The sequence below is a fragment of the Acartia tonsa genome, chromosome 8 (assembly GCF_053477335.1).
Source record: "Acartia tonsa isolate MP-2025a chromosome 8, ASM5347733v1, whole genome shotgun sequence".
In the NCBI taxonomy this organism is placed as follows: Eukaryota; Metazoa; Arthropoda; class Copepoda; order Calanoida; family Acartiidae; genus Acartia; species Acartia tonsa.
The window spans coordinates 44,157,836-44,178,970 of record NC_137267.1 but is presented as its reverse complement, the minus strand read 5'-3'; the positions used below and the strand labels follow the sequence as shown (position 1 = coordinate 44,178,970).

The 21,135-nt window shown below is 33.1% G+C and overlaps 3 protein-coding genes across 5 annotated transcripts in view; all 3 read right to left on the bottom strand.

The window, feature by feature from the left end:
• Window positions 1-5,152, bottom strand: part of LOC145327046 (uncharacterized) — a 27,242-nt gene extending 22,090 nt beyond the window's left edge. For both annotated transcript variants that reach the window (XM_080170556.1, XM_080170557.1), the window contains exons 1-2: window positions 4,931-5,152; window positions 68-174 (exon numbers count right to left, since the gene is read on the bottom strand). In XM_080170556.1, coding sequence (XP_080026682.1) covers window positions 68-174; window positions 4,931-5,152 — 329 coding nt within the window. The remainder of the gene's footprint in view (window positions 1-67; window positions 175-4,930) is intronic.
• Window positions 5,098-21,135, bottom strand: Mrgn1 (Mahogunin ring finger 1). 2 transcript variants are annotated; one of them, XM_080170562.1, is made up of 22 exons: window positions 21,016-21,135; window positions 20,123-20,193; window positions 19,154-19,310; window positions 18,542-18,617; window positions 17,601-17,695; window positions 16,918-17,031; window positions 15,363-15,480; window positions 14,956-15,041; window positions 14,768-14,831; window positions 13,998-14,101; window positions 13,644-13,713; window positions 12,875-13,287; window positions 12,313-12,372; window positions 11,504-11,655; window positions 11,192-11,254; window positions 10,818-10,916; window positions 10,394-10,447; window positions 9,807-9,897; window positions 9,541-9,627; window positions 8,931-9,063; window positions 8,564-8,611; window positions 5,098-8,079 (listed from the first exon to the last, which is right to left on the bottom strand). In XM_080170562.1, the coding sequence occupies exons 2-22, from the start codon at window positions 20,191-20,193 to the stop codon at window positions 7,988-7,990; spliced, it is 2,247 nt and encodes a 748-aa protein (XP_080026688.1). In that variant the 5' UTR covers window positions 21,016-21,135; the 3' UTR covers window positions 5,098-7,987. The 2 variants fall into 2 exon arrangements, with proteins under 2 accessions (XP_080026688.1, XP_080026690.1); XM_080170564.1 differs by having other exon boundaries at window positions 10,818-10,913.
• The window catches only part of LOC145327050 (SET domain-containing protein SmydA-8-like), a 51,687-nt gene continuing 44,151 nt past the window's right edge, over window positions 13,600-21,135 (bottom strand). The window contains exon 20 of the transcript XR_013882042.1: window positions 13,600-13,619. The gene's annotated coding sequence lies outside the window, so the exon portion shown is untranslated. The remainder of the gene's footprint in view (window positions 13,620-21,135) is intronic.

Below are 21,135 nucleotides of genomic sequence, written 5' to 3'. Positions count from 1 at the left end.
GTGGTTAGGGAGATCGTTCGGTAAAAACAAACAGACATCCTGTTACTATGTTATAAGGATTCATTACCTGACTTTTTCATTTAGACTGAGTCCTGTTTTACCCTCTGTATCAGCACCACAACTCCAACAAGACTTATTCCGCAGGACATACGATAAAGCACAATGTCTGCAGGCCTAAAACACAATAATAATATATGTGGATATCATGACATGGGAAAAAATTATCGTTAATTTAGGTTGCTAACATGTACATCATTTATTGGTCAAATCGTTCATCTATTAGGAGAAATAAAAATGGGGTGAAGGGGGTGCATGGTGGATATCGTTATTTCAGCCAGCTTCAAGTTTTACTTTATGTACATGATAATCTGGTGTAAGATCCAAGTAGTAATAAATCCATTTTAAAAAGAGAACAAAAATAGGTAACTTTGATTTCAAAGTTTTTTTTTTTAAATCTGCTATCAAAGATTAGAATTATAGATTACAGTCCTATTCAGTATTTGAATTTTAAAACAATTTTCATATGGCTTCGAAACCGATTAATATCCACTGGATACGAACTAGTTCTCAGTCATACTGGATAATCAAGTATATCATCGTAAAAGTAACAGGATATTTGGATCTACAATATTTCCAAAAATCTATGAATTTTAAAGGCTGCTAGCTGCTAAACGGCTGAACGTACAGATCATACCCGCACACCATTTTAAGCGGCATAAGAAGGCCTACAAATAATCTGGAATAGCCAAGATCCAATTATGCACAGGGAAAGCTTCACTGAAGAAAAAACGCGTAAAATAGGTCTTTTTTGTGCATTTCTCTGCACTGCGAAATAATTATGCCTTCTTGTGCCGCTTAAAACAGTGTGCGGGCATGATCTGTACGTTCAGCCGTTTGGCAGCTTACTGCCTTTAAAATTCATAGATTTTTGGAAATATTGCTTACCAGCAATATTTTACCGTGAACTGCAGAAGGTCCGGATATTTATCTGAACGATTTTATTTAGGAGGATGGTGGAACCCTCCCCTATAATAGTTATAAACCATCCCAGGACTTATTAGAAGAGACAAAATTATCTGAAATATGGTTAAACTCACGAAATATTTTTGTATGCCTAAAAACCATCCTAAACTGTTAAACATACATAAACAATTGAAAGTGTATCAAAGAAAAGTTTTTTTAGTCCTTAAATAATACAAAATTAATTTTTTTCATTTTGACTTTAGCAACGCCATCAACTTTACCACATTGAAGAGGAGATACTAATTTTATTCTAAAACACACAATTTTCAGAGTTAAAACATGATTAATACCTTAATCTCTTCCTTTAAACTTGCTTGACAATCTGAAACCTTTAAATCAACACATTTATTAATGTGTAGGAAAACTGCTCTTCACAAGGTATTTTTACCTGGAGGTCGATTGTGGAAAAACCCTGGACTAAAATCAAATTTTTTTTTCATAAATGGAATAGTCCATACTTGGGTAAAATATGGTATCAAAGCTAGATTGGAGACGTTATTCTAACTAGTTCTATAACTGATTAATCTGTTTCCAAAAATCTACCTTTCTTTCTTTGCACTTCTTTGTACTTGTTTTTTGGTCAAAATGATAAAATGTTTTAACAAACAGTCTTAGATATATGAGGTAATATAAATAGAAAAGGATATCCAGGGAGGTTGGCTAAATCTTCCCTTATTACAAAAAAAGACATTATGCATAAAAACAACTTTACAGTAGCGAAGCAACTTTAAAAATAATTTTGTTTAAACCATAGGGTGTGTTTTAGTTATTTATGAGAAAATATATCAACAGTAACGAAAAACTGTTAGGGTGCAAAATTGTTGTAATATTTATTGATAGCCACAGCCAGCGGCTGGTAGTTTGCAGCTCAACAGTTTTTTGTTACTGTTGATATATTTTCTCATTAATAACCAAAACAAACCCCAAATAAAACAAGATCATATGTTCAATATTATAAGTTTAGCTGAATAATTGCACCAGTGGACAGCCGCCAAGCCGCCAAATTAAAAGTTTTGCAGAATATTTCTAGACTGTACCATAGTATTATAATTCAATGCTCTATCTTGTATATGGGCCTCAGAGCGCACTGTTACTGTGAAAGTGTACACCCCCTCCCCCCCTTATTTAAGTTTATAGAAGACTAAGAGTCATTCTAAATGTTTTAAATTACAAATCCACTTATAAATACTGAATTTTGATAAATATACTGTTAAATAAAAATACAAGGTTCACAACATCCATTCAGGTAGCGAAGCACAAAATCTATTGTTAAATAGACAAACGGACAAAGTGAGTTATAGAGCTGATTATCTGTTATAAAAAGAAAGAAAAGAAAAAGCAGTCTGACCGCTACGGATGTGTTATACTTAATTATGCTCCATATTTATGTGAATAGCTACAAGAATTTTCAGCTTTCTATCTTTTACAGGAGCTGAGAAAATCACGTTCCTCCCCCCCCACCCCGTTTTGTCTCTAACAGATGGACTGATAGACGGACATTTCGAATTTTAGAGTAGCTTTGTTACTAAAAAAATATAAGCGGCTTAAAAGCAGTCAAACTGCTATGGATGTTTTCTACTTAATTATGCTCCATATTGATTAAATGTTTACAAGAAGTTTCTGCCTTCTATCTTTTATAGGAGCTGAGAAAATGATGTTTCCCCTTTTTGTCTCTAACAGACATTTTGAATTATAGAGTAGCTTCGCTACTAAAAAAATAATACATTGGTAAATTGTATTTAATAAGGATGACAACATTCATTAAAGCAAAGCACTTAAAATTAAAAAGAAATTGATTTAAAATCATGGTTGCCGTTTAAGATTTGTAATATTTTCTATACCTTATACAGTGTGTTTTTTTTTATGAGAACTTTTTTGAAAGCAATTTTACCCCTCTTATAGTTATCAGAATTTAATGATTAATGGCTTATTTTCTTCGTTTTTTAAGGGAAATTATGAAACAACCAAAAAAAATTTCAGTTTTTGTTGAAAAAGTACAGTAAAGTTGAAAATTAAAAACTTAGGTATCAACATCTAAAAATGGTTTTAGCGCATTTTTCTTATGTTCAAATATTCTACCTTTTGCAAGAATGGCTGCAAAACGCTTTAAAGTTGAGATATAGAGCTATAAAGGGGGAGGTCATTTTCTAGTAAATTCCGTAAAGGTGTGTAAAGGTGTGTGTGTTATAAGGCCTAAAAATAGTAGTAGAACGATAAGGTGCTCCCTATTGTTCTATTCAATAGGGAATACAAATATATAGAGCACCTTATCGTTCTACTACTATTTTTAGGCCTTATAACACACACACCTTTACGGAATTTACTAGAAAATGACCTCCCCCTTTATACAGATACTATTGGGGACATGTACTAGAATAGGTCAAAGTTTGAAGGCCATATCTCAATCAGGGAGAAAGTACTGGCCCCCTAAAGTCGACTACTGAAAATCCAATTTTTTTCTTGCAAAGGGTAGAAGATTTGAGCATAAGAAAAATGCGCTAAAACCATTTTTAGATGTTGTCACCTAAGTTTTTAATTTTCAACTTTTCTGTGCTTTTTCAACAAAAACTGTAATTTTTTTTGGTTGTTTCATAATTTCCCTTAAAAAACGAAGAAAATAAGCCATTAATCATTGAATTCTGATAACTATAAGTGGGGTAAAATTGCTTTCAAAAAAGTTCTTATAAAAAACAACACACTGTATTTAACATATAGAGCTGTGAAGAATATCATGGATGCTTATATTCATCACAATCATTGGATCTTCGTTTAAGAAGGCCCAAACAGCTATTTGTTAAATCATTTTATCATTTTGACAAGAAAAACAAGTACAAAGAAGTTCAAAGAAAGAAAGCTAGATTTTTTAAACAGATTAATCAGTTATAGAACTAGTTAGAATAACGTCTCCAATCTAGAATTGATATCATAATTTACTCAAGTATAGACTATTCCATTTATGAAAAAAAAAATTATATTAGGCCATGGGTTTTTTCACAATCAACCTCCAGGTAAAAATGACTTCTGACTAGCTGTACTCCTACACATTAATAAATGTGTTGATTTAAAGGTTTACGATTGTCAAGCAAGTTTAAAGGAAAAGTTTAAGGTATAAAACTCATGTTAACTCTGGAAATTGTTCAAATGAAAACAAAAATACGATTTTAACATTCTTGTGATGGCAGCCATGGCTTCACCTAGGTGTGTAAGAAAAATAAAAAAATCTCTTTCTATTGTTGGAAAAAATATTTTTTTTCAACACACAATCATTTCCTAATGTATTTTTTATAATTTAGGATAGTTTTTAGGCTTTTTCCGTTCATGCGTGATTTTTTTGTATAAGGAAGTAAGAAGTGCTCAGAAGCTACATTGTAAGGAGAAACATATCTTTTCAGCGGTTAGTGAGAACCTTAGGCACAGACATAAACACAGAGATCCTGTTTCTTTAATGTAAGGATTAGGGTTGGCAATCCGTATCCGAATCCGGAATCCGCCCAATTTTTGGTCAATTTTGGAATCCGAATCCGGAATCCGTTTTTTAATAGCGGATTCGGATTCATAATTGGTAGGCAAAACTTAGCGTCTTGAGTTTTTTCTTTCAACTCCCAATTTTTGAAGGCAAAGATTATCATCATTATATATAAAATCTGGTTCGATTCTCGGAAGTAAATTATAGAGAACGCCAAAAACATTAATTTTTAGGACATATGTAGCACTTAAATAAAAAGCCTTTTAAATATTGCTAGAATCCGGAATCCGCCAAAAATAAGAATCCGGAATCCGTTTTTGGACGGATTCTTGTAAGAATCCGAATCCGGTCCAAAAATTTGACGGATTGCCATCCCTAGTAAGAATATATTTATCCTATTCTTAAGACAACAAAGAAGTTTAAATGCGAGCACATACATACCTGGGCTTGGCAGCACTGTGTTGAAGTTGGGTGGTGACAGGTATCCAGACAAATATCACATTCTATCCTCACGTTCCGTATCCCTGCCTCCCCCTGACCACCACCACTAGGGGGCATCACACCATCCCCACCTCCTTCCCCCTGGCTTCTCCTCCTCCCATTGTACATCTGAAGAGACAGAATAGTATGTTTATGTCGGCTATTAGTGGGATAAAATTTCATTTGTAGGGCAGGAAATTATTTTATTTTTATTTAAAAGGATTAGACTTCCCTATTTGTCAAAAGATATTGACATACAATAGAAAGACTTGGAGGAAAATTCCAACCTTTAATAATCTTATTTAATTTTCCAATATGGCTTCGAAACCGATTAATATCCACTGGATTAGAACAAGTTCTCAGTCATACTGAAAAATCGTGTATAGCATCGTATTACAGACAATTTTCCATGAATATTAAAGTAAAAATGATAATAATATTAATACCAGTTACATGACACGTGCCTTTAGCCCCTTGGGGCTAACATAACTGGTTTTAACTATATAATTTTAATTATAATATCCGCAGAAAGCTGTCTATAATACGATGTGTTAAATATTGTATGTGAAAGGAAGGAATATGAAACTGCTATTAATATTATTGCTTTTTATTAGAATTTAAATAGTTAGAAAGATTAAGTGTAGCTGAATAGCCTTTCTGCAAATTATCCCTTTCAACATAGGTATTATGTTTACAATTTTAAAAAATGTACATTAATAATAGAAATATAAATAATGTGTTATAAAAATGACTGGAAAATTATTATCAATAAAGTATTTGTACAAAATTATACTAAGTATTTACAATAATACATTAATTTAGATAAATAAAAAGTATTAAAAAGAGGATTGTTTCTAAAATATCAATTCAGACATAAGAAAAACAAACTTTTAAACAGAGAATTCAAACGATGAGTCAATTAATTTTTAAAAATCCAGTATGGCTTCGAAACCGATTAATATTCGGTGGATTAGAACCGGTTTTCATCCATATACTGAACAATCATGTATAGCATCGTATTAAACACAATTTTCCACGTATATTAAAAACTATAAAATTAAATAAGTACCAGTTTTGTTAGCCCGGGCTAACGGCCTCTTGTGTCTGACCCAACTGGGTTCAATCTTATTTACAATATTCACGGAAAGCTGTCTTTAACACCATGCGATAAATATTTTAACTCTTAAAAAAGTAATTGTTTCATGATGTTAATTTTTTTAAAATAAGACACTAATCGACAGAAATCCCTGTTTAAATCTAATTTATAATAATAAAAGTATATTCTACAAAATTTTATGAATAAAAAATCTTTTAAATTTAAATGCAAATTTACTATGACATTTCATTTTAAGTGTTATTTATTGTTGTAGGAAACAAATTAAAATCAGGAATCTAAAGGGAATCAATGGCCGTTAAATTAATGTAATCCCCAATGACTATAAACAAAACTACCCCTTCTATAGCTTAAAATAGGTGGTTAAAACGTTTGTGGACTCAAGTAAATGAAACAACCAATAAAAATTCAATATAAGTCTCCAAAGTTGTTAAAACAACGAATAAGAAAACGTTATTATAAAACATTGGGGACCAGTGTAATAAACAGTACAATGTCTTCTCCCTCCCTGAATTAAAATGGACTTTATTTTTGTTTATTTTGTTTACATTTTCAGGTTAATGAAATAAACAGAATGAAAACAGTTTAATCTATAGGTACAATTGATTACATAATGGTAAACTATATTATTTCTAGGGTGGCAAGAAAAAAGGGATCTAGAGCAGTTCACGGTAAAATGTTCCAGGTAACGATCATCTCAAAAAATCTACGAACTTTAAAGGCTGCTAAGTGCTAGCTGTCAAACATTGCACATTTAACATTGTCAGTGTTAAATGGCCAAGAATAGCCAAGATCCCATAATGCACGGGGAAAGCTTCACTGAAGAAAAAACGGATTTGATAAGCCTTTTTTGCGAATTTATGTTCACTGCAAGATTACTATGCAATATTGAGTAGTTCCAGATTATTTTTAGGCTTTCTTTTGTCGGATCCACCGTTTGGTCGTTAGCCGTCTTTAAAATTGATACCGTTTCGGATAAATCGTTACTATGAACATTTTACGGTGAACTGCACTAGATCCGTAAAAACGTATCTAATTTTTCACTCAAGTATTTACGGTAGTACAAAAATACATCTATTTATGTATAATAAACAAAATATTAAAATATTTAATATGTTTCACTAATAAAATAAAGTTTTAACTTAAAAATTGTTATGATTATAAAAATGATTAGGTAAGTTTACTTTCAAACGTATATTGTACAATTACATTACACATACACAATCTAAATTAAAGAGAAAAAAAGTAAAAAAAAACATTTCAAATAAAGATGTAGCTAATATCTTTGGATAAAAAATTCAGTCAGAAACTAAAATAGTCGTTAAAAAAAAAACCTAGATAGTAATCAAGGCTCGGCAGCCGCAAGTAAGAATCAAATTAAAACCCGTCTGGATGCTTTGAAATATTTTTGAAAAGAGAAATTGCCATATTTGGGTCAGTCTTGAATTTCAGCTGATTATTAAAATTCAAAAAAAAATTGATTTCCCTGAGGCTTACCGGCAGCTGACGATCCATGGTAGTAGGTTTAGAAACCCAATCCCCTAATTGAACCAATAGAAAAATCCGACCATATTATTGGTTAGAAAGAAAATAAAGATTTGTATGGAGATATCATAAAGCCCAGAACTTATGTCACTCCTATTATTGGATTAAATAATATGAGACTAAATATGAAAAAAAAACTCCTTCGTTTGCTAGAAAAACTTCTGTACATTTATTGTAATAAAAAAAGGAAAAAAGAACCTATAATAATAAGAGCAAATCAATAATTGTGCAAAAATCTGCCTTTGGTTGCTTAAATTTTCATTAGCCATTAGTCTCACCCCAAAAAAATCGGATACGGATCAATTTAAAATCTTCCCCCAAAAATGGTGAAACATGGATCTTAATGGACATATTTTGGTTTAGCTGTGAACATCGCAGGGCTCCTCATCCGGACTAGGAGCTACTGATGACCTGTTGGGCTTTCTCCGCCTTCCTCCAGTGGATGTTGTACCTAACAATGAATATATAATTACATGGATGTCTATTAAAATGACGATACACCTTACCCCCCCTTTTGCCCCCTCTCCTCCCATCCTACTGGATGAATGAACTAACCTATAAATGAGTTCCATGTTAGCAACCTGGCATAAACGAACTAATAATTGCGGATTGATAATGTAATCTTCCTATGCACAAGTTACAGATTCATTTATATTTTAAGTAGCAAAGCTCTCTAACTCGGTTTGACTGTATATCCGGCAGTTAGTCAGTCAGTCCGTAACGCTATGGGGTAAATGTGTATGGTAATGAGTTGCGACTGTTTTGGGCCAAGGCATTCCCCATACTCTAACTATTAATATCGCGCAACTGACATAGCAGCAGGAGGAACCATTCAAGTCTTTAGTTATGACGTGGTTTTAAGCCATAATTTGCACAACCCCAACGAGCGGATGCACTTCTTGTTGAGCTACTAGGTCGAGATTTAATGAGTATACCTGCGCTACTGCTACAGCTGCCACTGTGCTGTTTACTCACACTATCTCCTTAAAGTAAAACAAGTTTTTTTTACTTTAAAATTACCTAGATTTAAGAAAAAAGTAAAATCTAATTGATTTGGTCACTGAATCAGGGATGGAGGAGACATTGGACTGTAAGTTACACTGGTATCCAAAGTTTTACATTCTATTTTTTCATTGCCTCAAATAGTTTGTGTATTTTTATTGAGTTTTGATACGTTGATTCCTAACTAATAGTGTCCAAACTTTTTAACCACTAATTGCAATCTACAGAATGGCTAATTTTGGAGATGTATATCAATTTATCGCCATTGTCTTATTCCTATAGATCTCTGGATATTAGTACCTTTGATAGACGCGGCAGCACTATGGGTCAGCCTGACTACTGAGTGACCAGAACCAGCTGACAGCGGAGCTACAGCTGCTATGCTGTTAGATTTCAACAGCTGTTTTGAGGAGTTAACACTTGTGCTTGATTCCTAATATGAATAGATAACTGTGAATAATTCCATTAATAATATTAATAGAGGCTGCACCTTAGCATATAGGGCCTTTGCATACAAAGAGGTAAAAAAGGAGGCCAAAAAGCCTCAAACCATCTAAAAATTAAATAGCCTAGCCGGGATCTATGTAAAGCTTCCATTAAAAAGAAAACTCATTCAGTTCAGTAGTTTGTGAGTTCTTAAGCTGCAGGTAGAAATAGATTACTACTTTATAATATCTAATAAGGATGCATGATGATTTTGAATATCTAAAAATCTTCTTTATCAGGAAGATATAGACATTGGACTGTAAATAATAATATTACGATACCCAAAGTTTTCCAATCATGCTCACGCATTCACTTGCTGAAACTTTGGGTACTTTGAATAAAACTTAATTTGTTGCTAACTATAACAGTAACCAAACTTACTCTACAAAAAGGATAATTTTGTTTATCATAATTGTGGATGTACCTGGCTGGACTGATCCGATGATCTTGGAGAATTCATGTGGTGATGGAAGTTCTCATTTAATACATTTCCTCCTCTTATAGAAACAATCTAAATAAGAACAACTGTCAGTTATAGTTATAGAGTCAGAGAGAGAGGGGACAATGGTCTGTTTATTACTCTGGTCCACAAAGTTTTATAATAACGTTTCAACAACTAATTTTAATCTACAGATAGGATAATTTTGTACATCATCATTGGAGAACACACACACACACACACATGGTTACCTCGACTTCATCCTCCTCTCCACTGCCAACAGAGAAATATCCCTCAGCATCATCTAGTCCACGTCCAACAGCGTCAAGACTCTCATCATCTATTGCGATAATGTTATCCATTATTTACAGGGAGGAAGGGGACATTGGTCTGTGTATTACACAAGTCTCCAGTTTTATTATAACGATTTCTTTTTCGTTGGCTTGACAACTTAGGGCACCCTTATTGAATTTTCGTGAAATTGATTGTCAAGGCCTTTCATCAACTAATTGAAATGTAGAGAAAGGGTAATTGTGTGTATCTGCTGTGGTAAATAAGCGGATTTCTAATAGTTAATTATCGCATTGTATTATAACAGCGGATATTAAAATGAAAACTTATAAGATTAAAACAAGTTTTTTAGACCCCGAGGGCTAACAAATTTGGTATTAATTTTATAATTTTTATTTTGTAATAGTTTGGTATTCATGCAAAATTGTCTGTAATACGATGTTATATAAGAATTTCAGTATGGCTAAGAACCGGTTTTAATCCAGCGGATATTAATCGGTTTCGAAGCCATACGGGAAAAGTTTGTTTATTGAATGGATAGTTTCCTGTCAAGTGCATTATTTGATCTCTCTTCTTGTACGAGTCAAACAGTTTATCTTCCCTGAAAAAAATATTCAAATTAAAACTAAAAAATATAAAAAGTTTAGGTACATTTACCTTCTTCTTCATAATGGGATTGTTTTAGTCGATTTTTATAATAAATTGTTTCATTTTGTCTATAAGATATTTGTAATATCCCCCCCCCCTTTCCAATTGGTACCCAAAGTTTTATAATAACGTTTTCTTATACGTTGTCTCACCCACTTGGGGGACTTTTATTCAATTTTGATTGGTTGGTTCATTCAGTTGAGTGAACGTTAAACGTTTCAACCCCTAATTGTAATCTACAGAAAGGGTAGTTTCTCTATCATCATACGTCAATTTATCGGCCATTGTCTTATCCCTTTAGATCCATGAAGATGAGTACTCACTTTAGTAGTTCATCTTCTGTAGTTGGTTCTTTGTTATCCTCTTCCTCATAATCATCCAGTTCATCTTGGTGACCTCCACCAGATCTTCCAGACAACCTGCTAAATCAAATCCTTATGATTCTTTTAAAAGTAGAAAATGAGTTAAACTACAAAAATTTTCAATCTAAATTGTGTCACTGAATATAAACCACCTAGTGCATTTATACAACAACAAAACTTTTTTGCAAAAACAATTGGAGCGGGAGGAGGGAATTTTTTCAGAGTTCAGTAGTTACCGAGATATTAAGCTTCAGACGGACGGACGGTCAGACAGACAGATGGACGGACAGAGGTAATTTTACTTTGTGAAATATAAATTAAAATAAAAATATTGCCTGGCTAGGTCCTTCTGAACCAGCTCAACCCGGCTACCTCCACCAACACTTCCAGAGTCAAGCCTACACAAAAATGATTTTTACACGGAGCACTAGAAAGATTTTAATGATGATATATAAAATTACACAATCTGTATATTATACCTAATTAGTGGTTGAAATATTTGAACACTCAACTTAATGAACTAGGCAATCAAAATTCAATTAATTCCCCAAAGTTTTAAGCCAACGGATAATAAAATGCTATTATAAAACTTTGGGAATTAGTGTAATAAACAGCCCATTGTGACGCCTCTCTATCTCTGAATTTACCTTAATCTGCTGCTGGAGCTGCTGCCAAGCCTGCCTGTAGACCCTCCGGTGCTGCCAGCCGACGACAGCTTCTTCTGGTTGTGATGTCCTCTTTCTCTGGCCAGATCCTCCTCGACCACCTCGGATTCTGCTGTCATGGAGCCAAGAGAATCCTGCACAAAAATACAGTTTGTGTGTGTGTGTGTGCATCGCACTAAGGCAAAAAACTAAGATTTTTTAAAAGTAGGTAGGAAGGTATTTGATTTTAATGTAAAAATTTCTTAGATTTAGAAAGCGTAGCAACTCTATAATCGTTACCATACGTCAATTTTAAACATGTTGATTTATAACTTTTTAAACAACAAAGTTTTATGTGATATAGGTAATTATCCGATTGATTTGATTTTTGAGTACTGATTCCTTTTACAATAAGGTACAATATCATAAGCAAAGCATCTCTATAATCACGTCCTAAAAATGTCAGTATGTTCTAAAACAGTATTCTGTATTTAAGAAGTTTTGCAACAATTTTGGCTTATATTTATATTTTGCATATTCAGCTCTGACACTCTAAAAGAGTTTATGTTCGTATGTCCTACAGTTAGTTTCAGAGTTTTGCTTTTATGGATGTTGTCATCCTTTTTTCTCCAGAACTAAAAAATGTTCGAAGGTCCTTTTATTATTTTTACTGAAATATAAAAATGTTAATTTTCTAGCCGCGATACTTATAAATGGACATAATCACCATTGTAAATTAAATTTTTTTTTAATAATTAGGTAAGTATCATGATTTCTTGCTAACATACCTATCTAAAATTAAAAATTCCAACCTGCGAAAGAACTTCAAGCTTTATCTTATTGCTGTCCTCCATGACTCTGGAATTACTTCCCTTTAACAATAAATGCATTGGTATTTACACTAAGAGTAAAACATGTAGATATCTCTTAATTTATTTTAATAATAACATCCTATAGCTTCACATAATAAGCTCAATAAGAATAGATGTAACTAAGATGAATAAAAAAGTACACAAAAAATTCCAGCATTTAAAGAAAAAAAGTACCCAATGCCTGATCTATATAATCTAAAACCATTAGGTACCTTCTCCCAAAATTTTACAAAGAGGATTTTTTACGATCCTCTTACCATACTCATGGTTGTTAATTATTGTAATATTGATTTATTATTTTAACTTGGATCTTACACCAGATTATCTTGTTGAACTCTTATAAAGTAAACTGGCAAAAATATTTATCCACCCCATACCCTCCCCTCCTTACAGGATGGACGAAATGGCCAATAAATGATGCCATGTTAGCAACCTAAGTTAAAGAAATTTTTCCTCTGTCATAATATCCACGTATATTCTATATTCTGCATATGATATTTACCTGTGATTTAACGCTACTGCGGCGTACACCTCTCGGTCCTTTCTCATCCACAACAGTCACCTCCTCATCGCCGCCAAAGCACAGCCGGCTCTCGGTCAACTCAAGATTGACCGCTTCCGCTGGCGGTGGCAGCAGTTTATCATCCTGCTGCGACTTATCACTGGACCCAGCCGACCGTTTCCCATCCTTACCACTTCCCGAGCCACTTGTAGTTTTGGAACCGCGCCGTTTAGATTTCTTCTTTTTGCCGCCATTATTTGCTGCTTCGGCAGTTTCTGTTAGCGGCAATGGTGGTGGGGGCGGCGGGGCAAAGGGGCCGTTCAGCGCCTCGACAAGTGAGACAATTTCGTAGCCTGGCGGCACACCTTCCGTTTGTTCCTCAGCAGCTAATGCAGGATGTGTCGCGGAATGTCCTAAAATTCAAATATTTTCATTTTAATTTGTTAAAGTAACATGATGTCTGTCTGTTTGTTCCGAAGGATCTTTCTAACCATGAAACCATTATGATTTTCTTTACACTCTAGCTTCTCATAAAGTCCTGGGAAGGTTTTTAACCGTTTTTTTTTTTTTTGGACGGAAATCACTAACTCCCCTCCGAAGAGAAACTGCTCCTTGAAAAAATCCACTCTTTTTTGTATGAAACTAAAATTAAAAGTGGGAAATGCCCCCCCCCCCCCCCCCCCCAATAGAGCCTCTTGGGGCGTATCCGCTGGTTATACTATACTTATAATATATTTACTAAAACCTTAAGTTAAATCAATTATTATACCTGTTTTCTGGAGGGCTCTGATTTGAAGCAATGCTCTGAAAGGAGCCCGACATATTGGGCAGTTGCTGGCCTAAACATCATTATGGAATTTTAATTTATTTTTGAATTACATAATTATATTGAGGAATTGAAAGTTTTTGAATATAAGTAAAAATCTGTCGGTCTGCCTTTGCCTATGATACACAAATTTACTCCTGCTGTAGATAACAATTAACTCAACTAAATAAACCAAAATTCAATTAAAGCCCCAAAGGTTATTAAGCCAACCAATAAGAAAGCATTATTTTAAGACTTTTGGGACTAATGTAATAAAAATCCCAATTGTCCCCTCCCTCCCTCCTCCTTGGTACTTACTTGGTATCTGAGTGAATCTGCACATGTGTAGCACAGACAAAGATGTCGACAGGGTAGAATCAGTGTGTCCCGACTATCACACATACACACTACACACTCTGCTCCTAAATATAAATATAATGTTGACAGGGTATAATTATTATATCTCTACTATCACACATACACACTACACACTCTGCTCCTAAATATAAATACAATGTTGACAGGGTAGAATCAGTGTGTCCCGACTATCACACATACACACTACACACTCTGCTCCTAAATATAAATATAATGTTGACAGGGTATAATTAATATATCCCGACTATCACACATACACACTACACACTCTGCTCCTAAATATAAATATAATGTTGACAGGGTATAATTAATATATCTCTACTATCACACATACACACTACACACCCTGCTCCTAAATATAAATATAATGTTGACAGGGTATAATTAATATATCTCTGCTATCACACATACACACTCTGCTCCTAAATATAATGTTGACAGGGTATAATTAATATATCTCTACTATCACACATACACACTATGTATTACCCCTGCGGAGGCCCTAACCCTATGGAGCCTATATTTAAGATACACTTACCCCACACCCAATATAACCTAACCAGAGCTAAAGTATAAACAAAAAAACGAAAAACTATCCCTCATTATTTTCAATTTATGTAAAAAAAAGAGGGGGGGGGGTTCTGTGCTCGACTAGACACTTAAAGGGAAACCCTTCTTAGTTCAGTTTAGTATTGAATTAAAATATTAACCTGAATCTTCAAATTCGTCGTCATAATTGTCGTCACTGATTTTCTTCTCAACTCCATAAATTTCCTTTTAAAAAAAATATTTTTTTGATAGTTAGGTAATCATACTAATCAAATACCTAATAATGATAGAAAAAAGATACCTATCTAATATTATATGATAGATTGAGCTTTGCCAAAAAATATTTTACCTGTATCAAATAACACAGGCCATCAACAAACAATTTCTGTTTCAATGTTTTCAAACTAAATCCACCATCACAGGATTTCTCAATTACTAAAAATAAAAACAATGGTTAGTGATCATAGGTAGGGTCAACTCAGGGATATTAAGGGATAAGACAATAGACGATAATTTGGTGTATGTCATAAATGATCATAAACAAAATTACCCCTTTAAAAACAAAATCGTCAGTTCCCTGCAATATATCAGAATCTGATTATAAAATGGTGGATTCATCCGAAATTGAATCGAATAGCCCCCCCCCCCCCCCCAACCCCCTAAATAAAATACAATCCGGATTATTACTTTTCCCATAAAAAAAATTTGCGGATTAATCCGAGGTGGATTTGAATCACCCCCCCCCCTTAATAATACCTCCAACAGTGATATGACTCTGTCTCGGTTGATCCCCCTCATCAGCCACACAATGGATAACAACAGGGAGGACACCCTCGGCTCGATTCTCTATCAATTCCAGTTCAATCGGGATAGGCTGAAAAAAAAACAAAAGAATTATAAACTTTTCCAGTATAGCTTCGTAATCGATTAAAATCCGGTGGTTGAGAACCGGTTCTCAGCCATTCTGAATAATTAAGTATAGCATCTAATTACAGACAACTTTCCGGGGATATCAAAATAAAAAACCATAAAATTAATACCAATTTTGTTAGCCCGGTCCTTCTGCCCCTTGGGGCTAACTTAACTGGTTTTAATCTTATATTTTTTTTATTTTAATATCCACGAAAAGGTGTTAATAAAACGATGCAATAAATAACTATTACATTGATAATTTCATGACACATACTTAGCAACTAAAACAGACAGGTGTTTAATCTCTGAATAAATAATTTTTCGCATTTTTTGTATAAATGCAAGGATCCAAGCAAAAAGATAAAAACTAAGGTTATCAATAGAATAGCGGCAAAGTTCGTAGATTCTAGGGATTTTGTTTTTAAATTGATAAGAAAAATAGCCTCAAACCAACCCAGGACCTATCTGAAGAATCTGTAAAGAGGAGAACTCAATCAGTTGATTATTTATTGAAAGGGGGGGGGGGGCGAAAGTGACACTTTTTGAAACCAAAACTAAAAGTCAAAGGAACTCCACTAAAAAAGAGTTATAGGTCTGAGATTTTGCATGGCAGTTGCTTTATAGGGGTACAATATGGAACTGTGAAGAAACGGCGTCGCAACCGCCGAAAACCGCCGAGAAAAGGCAAAAGAATTTCGGCGGGAAACGGCGGTTTTCGGCGGTTGCGCCGCCGTTTCTTCACAGTTCCATATTTTACCCCTATAAAGCAACTGCCATGCAAAATCTCAGACCTGTAACTCTTTTTTTAGTTGAGTTCCTTAGTTGACTTTTAGTTTTGGTTTCAAAAAGTGTCACTTTCGCCCCCTCTTCTTAAGCATCCGACAAAAAAATGGACTAAGTTGATAAATATATAACTACCAACATATATACCAAGGTATCTCAATAAAAAGTATCTAAAGGGGGGAGGCGGTTGTGACACTTTTAGAAACCAAAACTAAAAGTCAAAGGAACTCAACAAAAAAAAGAGTTGCAGCATTGAAATTTTGTATGGTAGTTGCTTTAAAGAGGTACAATGTCGAACTGTGAAGAAACAGCGGTAGCTGCAGTTTCACCAACTTTTCTTCACAGTTCCATATGGTACCTCTTTAGAGCGGCTGTCATTCCAAATTTCAGTGCTGTATCTCATTTTTAAGTTTAATTCCTGTAGTTTTAGTTTCAAAATTGTCACAACCGCCCCCTACCTTTTGTGTCTTACTTATTTTAAACGCTAACTTTAACGAATTTAAAAGCTTTTGACAATTAAATCTTATTTTCCATTCTTTGATAAAAACAAATTTTTGATTGAAATACCTATTAAATTGAACACATTTAAAATCAAAATAAAATTTAACTAACTTACCTCGAAAACATGTTGTAACTGATTGAAAATCTGCCCCGCCCCCTTTGGATAGGAGTATGTGGGTGTCTGTAAATGCTCATACTTTGGTGTGTACGTTATACTTGTTGCAGTCGCCTAGAAACATAAGTAAACAATGTTAGGTATTTTTTCAGCCATTAAAAAAAGGGATATAACTTTCTAATAACCCATACCTACACAATTTGTTATTCCTTTTTAAACAATTCTTTTTTTTTGGTAAATTTCATCACAAAATTTTTAAAAAACTATGTTATAAGTTATTATCTGTATTAACAAGACGGAAATAGCTGACAAAAGAATTTGCGACGATAAAATATTCCTACATAAAATAAGTAGGTACCTAAAGATTACAATATTTCTTCTTTAACCAGATAGAAATAGTTATTTATCGCATCGTATTATAGACAGCTTTAAGTGGATATTAAAATGAAATTAATTATTAGATTTTAACCAGTTTTGTTCTTCCCGATGGGCCGAAGGTCAGGTCTAACAAAACTGGTTAAAATTTTATGAAATCTATTTTAATATTCGTGAAAAAATGTCTGTATTACGATAATATACAGGATTTTTCAGTATGGCTGAAAACCAGTTCTAATCCAGCGGATATCAATCAGTTTCAATGTAATACTGGATATTGTTATTGCATCAAATAATAAAGATATTACCTCTTCTGTAGCCAGATAGTAAATTGTTATACTAGTCTTGACATCTGCATCAAATGTAAAAGAAATATTGTACTTCCCGGGCTCATCCTTCCAATCTAAAACATAATACCTATTGTATAAAATTTTAAGGTTTTTATTATCTGAAGCTTAAGCTATCAATAAAAACTAAACCAATTGAGTTTTCTTTTTAGGATTAGGTTCACATAGCTTCTGTGATGGTTTTAGGCAATTCTATTTTTAGATTTAAGTCTTGTGAAAGTTTAAAGCTATTTTTCTAGTCCCTCCCATGCCTCTTATAATACAGAGCGGCCTATAGGCTAGGGGCGTAGACGCTAGTTACTATGAATAAACTAGGTAGCTTTCCAAACCTCTAATTAAACTGTTTTTAAAACAAGTTCTACAATAAGAAAAAAAATTTATATAATTGTGAAAAATAAACGATTTAAGCTAGGTACAGGGATGTATATTCTGCAAAATTGACTCTGCTAAAGGGGGGAAAAAATATAAAAATTAAGTAGAACATTTTTTCCATACCCCCACTCCTCCTTGGTGAAAAAAACTAAAAAATATGTGGTGAGGGGATAAAATGAATAAAATATAAAGTTCTTAAATATTTTTGTATTTCCACACCCCTCCTTGGTGGAAAAAAACAAGGGGGGGGAGAATAAAAAAATTTGTACCAGGAAAAAAATTAATCTTGTGCAGAATATACACCCCTGGCTAGGTATTAATGTAGGTATTTTATGTAATCTTGATTAGTTATGAATCTAATTCATAAATAAATATTTATATTTATTAAATATATGTCATTTGTGATTACTAAAGTCCAACTACACCGTTTTAAAACAAAATATTTCATAAATGATCATTTAACAAAAAAAAATACCACAGATACATGTATTACTTATATTTGGGTATCTAGCAAATAAAAAAAATTTTACCTGGCCCTTTGGTGAAATGTAAAGAATCTCTTCGTATGTTGATTAAAGCTTTCAGAGTTTTGGTTGGTTCGTTCGCCTTAATCAAATACTAGTTGCAGTTTACAAAGGAGAATAAAAAGTATAAATAAATATGAAATTAATCAATAAAATAATCTTTTTCGTAATATTGTCAGGCTTCGATGCTTTAAACTTTCTTTTTAAAGCAAGTATACAAAAATTAGCATTATTTAAGATATATTTTTATTGTCTAAGTTTTAAGTTTTTGGATCTAGTGCAGTTCACGGTAAAATAATTCAAGTTCAAGACCTAAAAATAATCTGGATAGCCAAGATCCAATGATGCACAGGGAAAGCTTGAATGAAGAAAAATCGAGTAAAATACGTCTATTTGCATTTATTTGCACTGAAGATAGCTGTGCGTTGTTGAGTCAAGGCTATTCCCGATTATTTAAAGGCCTCCTTTTGTCAGTTAAAATTTTATTCTAACATACTAATATATAGGTTTAGTCGTTTGGCCGCTAGTAGCCCTGAAAGGTCATCGATTTTTGTAGATAGTCGATATCAGAAACATTTTATCTTTGAACTGCACTATGTTAAAAACAAGAGCACATACCTGAGGAGGCGGATAAGGAAATGGAACAGGTTTACTCCCCAAATAGTTTAGATCTGTGTTCTCGCCAAAGAGAAATGATTCTGGTTGTGGGGAATCGAACTTTTCTCCGCCCATGATAAAGTGGGTGGAGAAATAGTTTCCCGACCTTGGGGGATACCTTCATATGAAAATATGACATTAACTTGATGTAACATTATAATAATGGATTTTAAATCAACTTAAATCTCATAATTCAAACCGAGTATAACTTTGTCATTAAGTAGCGCAGCAATTAGTTCATTATAAAAAAAAATTATAATATATAACTCTAAAGTGATAAGAAAATGACCTATTATTGATGCACATCCCCAATGATGATACACAAAATTTCCCTCTCTGTAGATTACAATTATTGATTTAAACGTTTTGACACTCAACTTAATGAACCAACCAATCAAATTTCAATAAAAATATCTTTAGTAGTTAAGCTAACGAATAGGAAAAGGTCAATGCCTTGCAATGGCCCAAAATAGTCGCAACTCAGTACCATGCAAGGTTGGGACTTTCACTCAAAGGTCGAGCAATCAAAGGGTTGGTTGTTTGAAAGGCTTTTGACCATAAAAATCAAGATCGTTAAGCAAGAATTAGTTACTTCATAGATTCATGTCGTATACATTTTTCATACAAAATTTTAGCTTCTCTTTCAAAATGACATTTCATATTTCAATTTATTTGACGAATTAATAAACCTAATTCAATATTTACTTATTTTGTTAGAACCTTCCTAAATCTAAATAATTTTTAACATAGAAGTACCTACATATTGTTAAATTTAATCTCGGTAATTAGATGATTAAATATGAAGAAATGTTACAAATATCATATTTAATTTCTAAGAAGTAATTTTGATAGGTATTTGACTGTCTCCCTTTCCTTCCTGATAAAAGTAGGTACTGTGGTTTTATAAATATGAAAGAGACAAGAATTAACCTGTAAACTGACGTTGTCGAAGCATTGTCTTCCTCTGTCACCCCGCGTTGAGAGCTAGATATACCTCCCATCTAAAAATAGATATATATTTACTTGGATATTGCACCAGAATTTCATGTTCTCTAAAAAAGGGAAACTTGCAGCGGGCTAAAATAAAGACCCATTCCCCTCCTACTAGATGAACGAACTGACCAATAAACAAGTTCCTTTTAGCAGCCTAAATTGACGAAAATTTTTACCCCATAATAATATCCACATTTATTCTAAATTCATTCATTTAAACATAACAATGAGTGATTTTCAATATCTTTAGCCCCCCAGCGACTTAATTAAATTAAAAAAGAATATTTCGTAATATCAGCTGAATTTTGAGGAGTAGTGATTACACACACAAAAAAAAAGCCGAAAATGCGATTATTTATTTTCGAATTAATTAAGATTCTAGTTACACCTGTTGTACGTACCTCGTCCTTATGCTCCTATTCAATATACTTTTTAAAAGTTTTAGTTTTATAATCGAGGTTTAGTCCTATATAATGTAAGCTTTTTTGTCTGTAGCGAAGTAAATCGCTAGCCGCTGTACCGATATGGTTCTCCTTTACAGTGATATTGCTTCTTAAAGGTCCTATGATGGTTTTAAATAAGTCTTGGTTTGGTTTTAGGCTATTTTTAGGTCTTCAATATCCCTTCGAAAATAGAGCCCCTAGGTTCTAGGGGTGCAGCCGCTAGTAATATTTATATAATAACAGCCCTATAAAATATTTGTTTGTAAAAATTTTGTATAAAGTACTTAGGTATAAAGTGTTAAATCATGCGCATGATGACCAAATGCATAAAACACAAAAGTTCTTTTGAAAACTTTAAATGGGACAATAAAACAAAAAAACAATTACCTTGCTATTTAATCAATAAGCCTAAGTTATCATTTTAGTGACGATTTCTTGAATTATGTGATGTAAAATTATTCTTTAAAACTCATTTTATCACTAATTCACAATTACATTTTTATTCTG

Excerpts from the sequence above, each read along its gene's own strand:
- Mrgn1 (XM_080170562.1), bottom strand. The coding sequence starts at position 20,193 with ATGGGAGGTATATCTAGCTCTCAACGCGGGGTGACAGAGGAAGACAAT. Across the intron at positions 17,696-18,541 it reads ACATTTCACCAAAGGGCCAG|ATTGGAAGGATGAGCCCGGG; the intron begins GTAAAATTTTTT and ends ATTATGTTTTAG. Across the intron at positions 14,102-14,767 it reads CGACGAATTTGAAGATTCAG|GAGCAGAGTGTGTAGTGTGT; the intron begins GTTAATATTTTA and ends ATTTATATTTAG.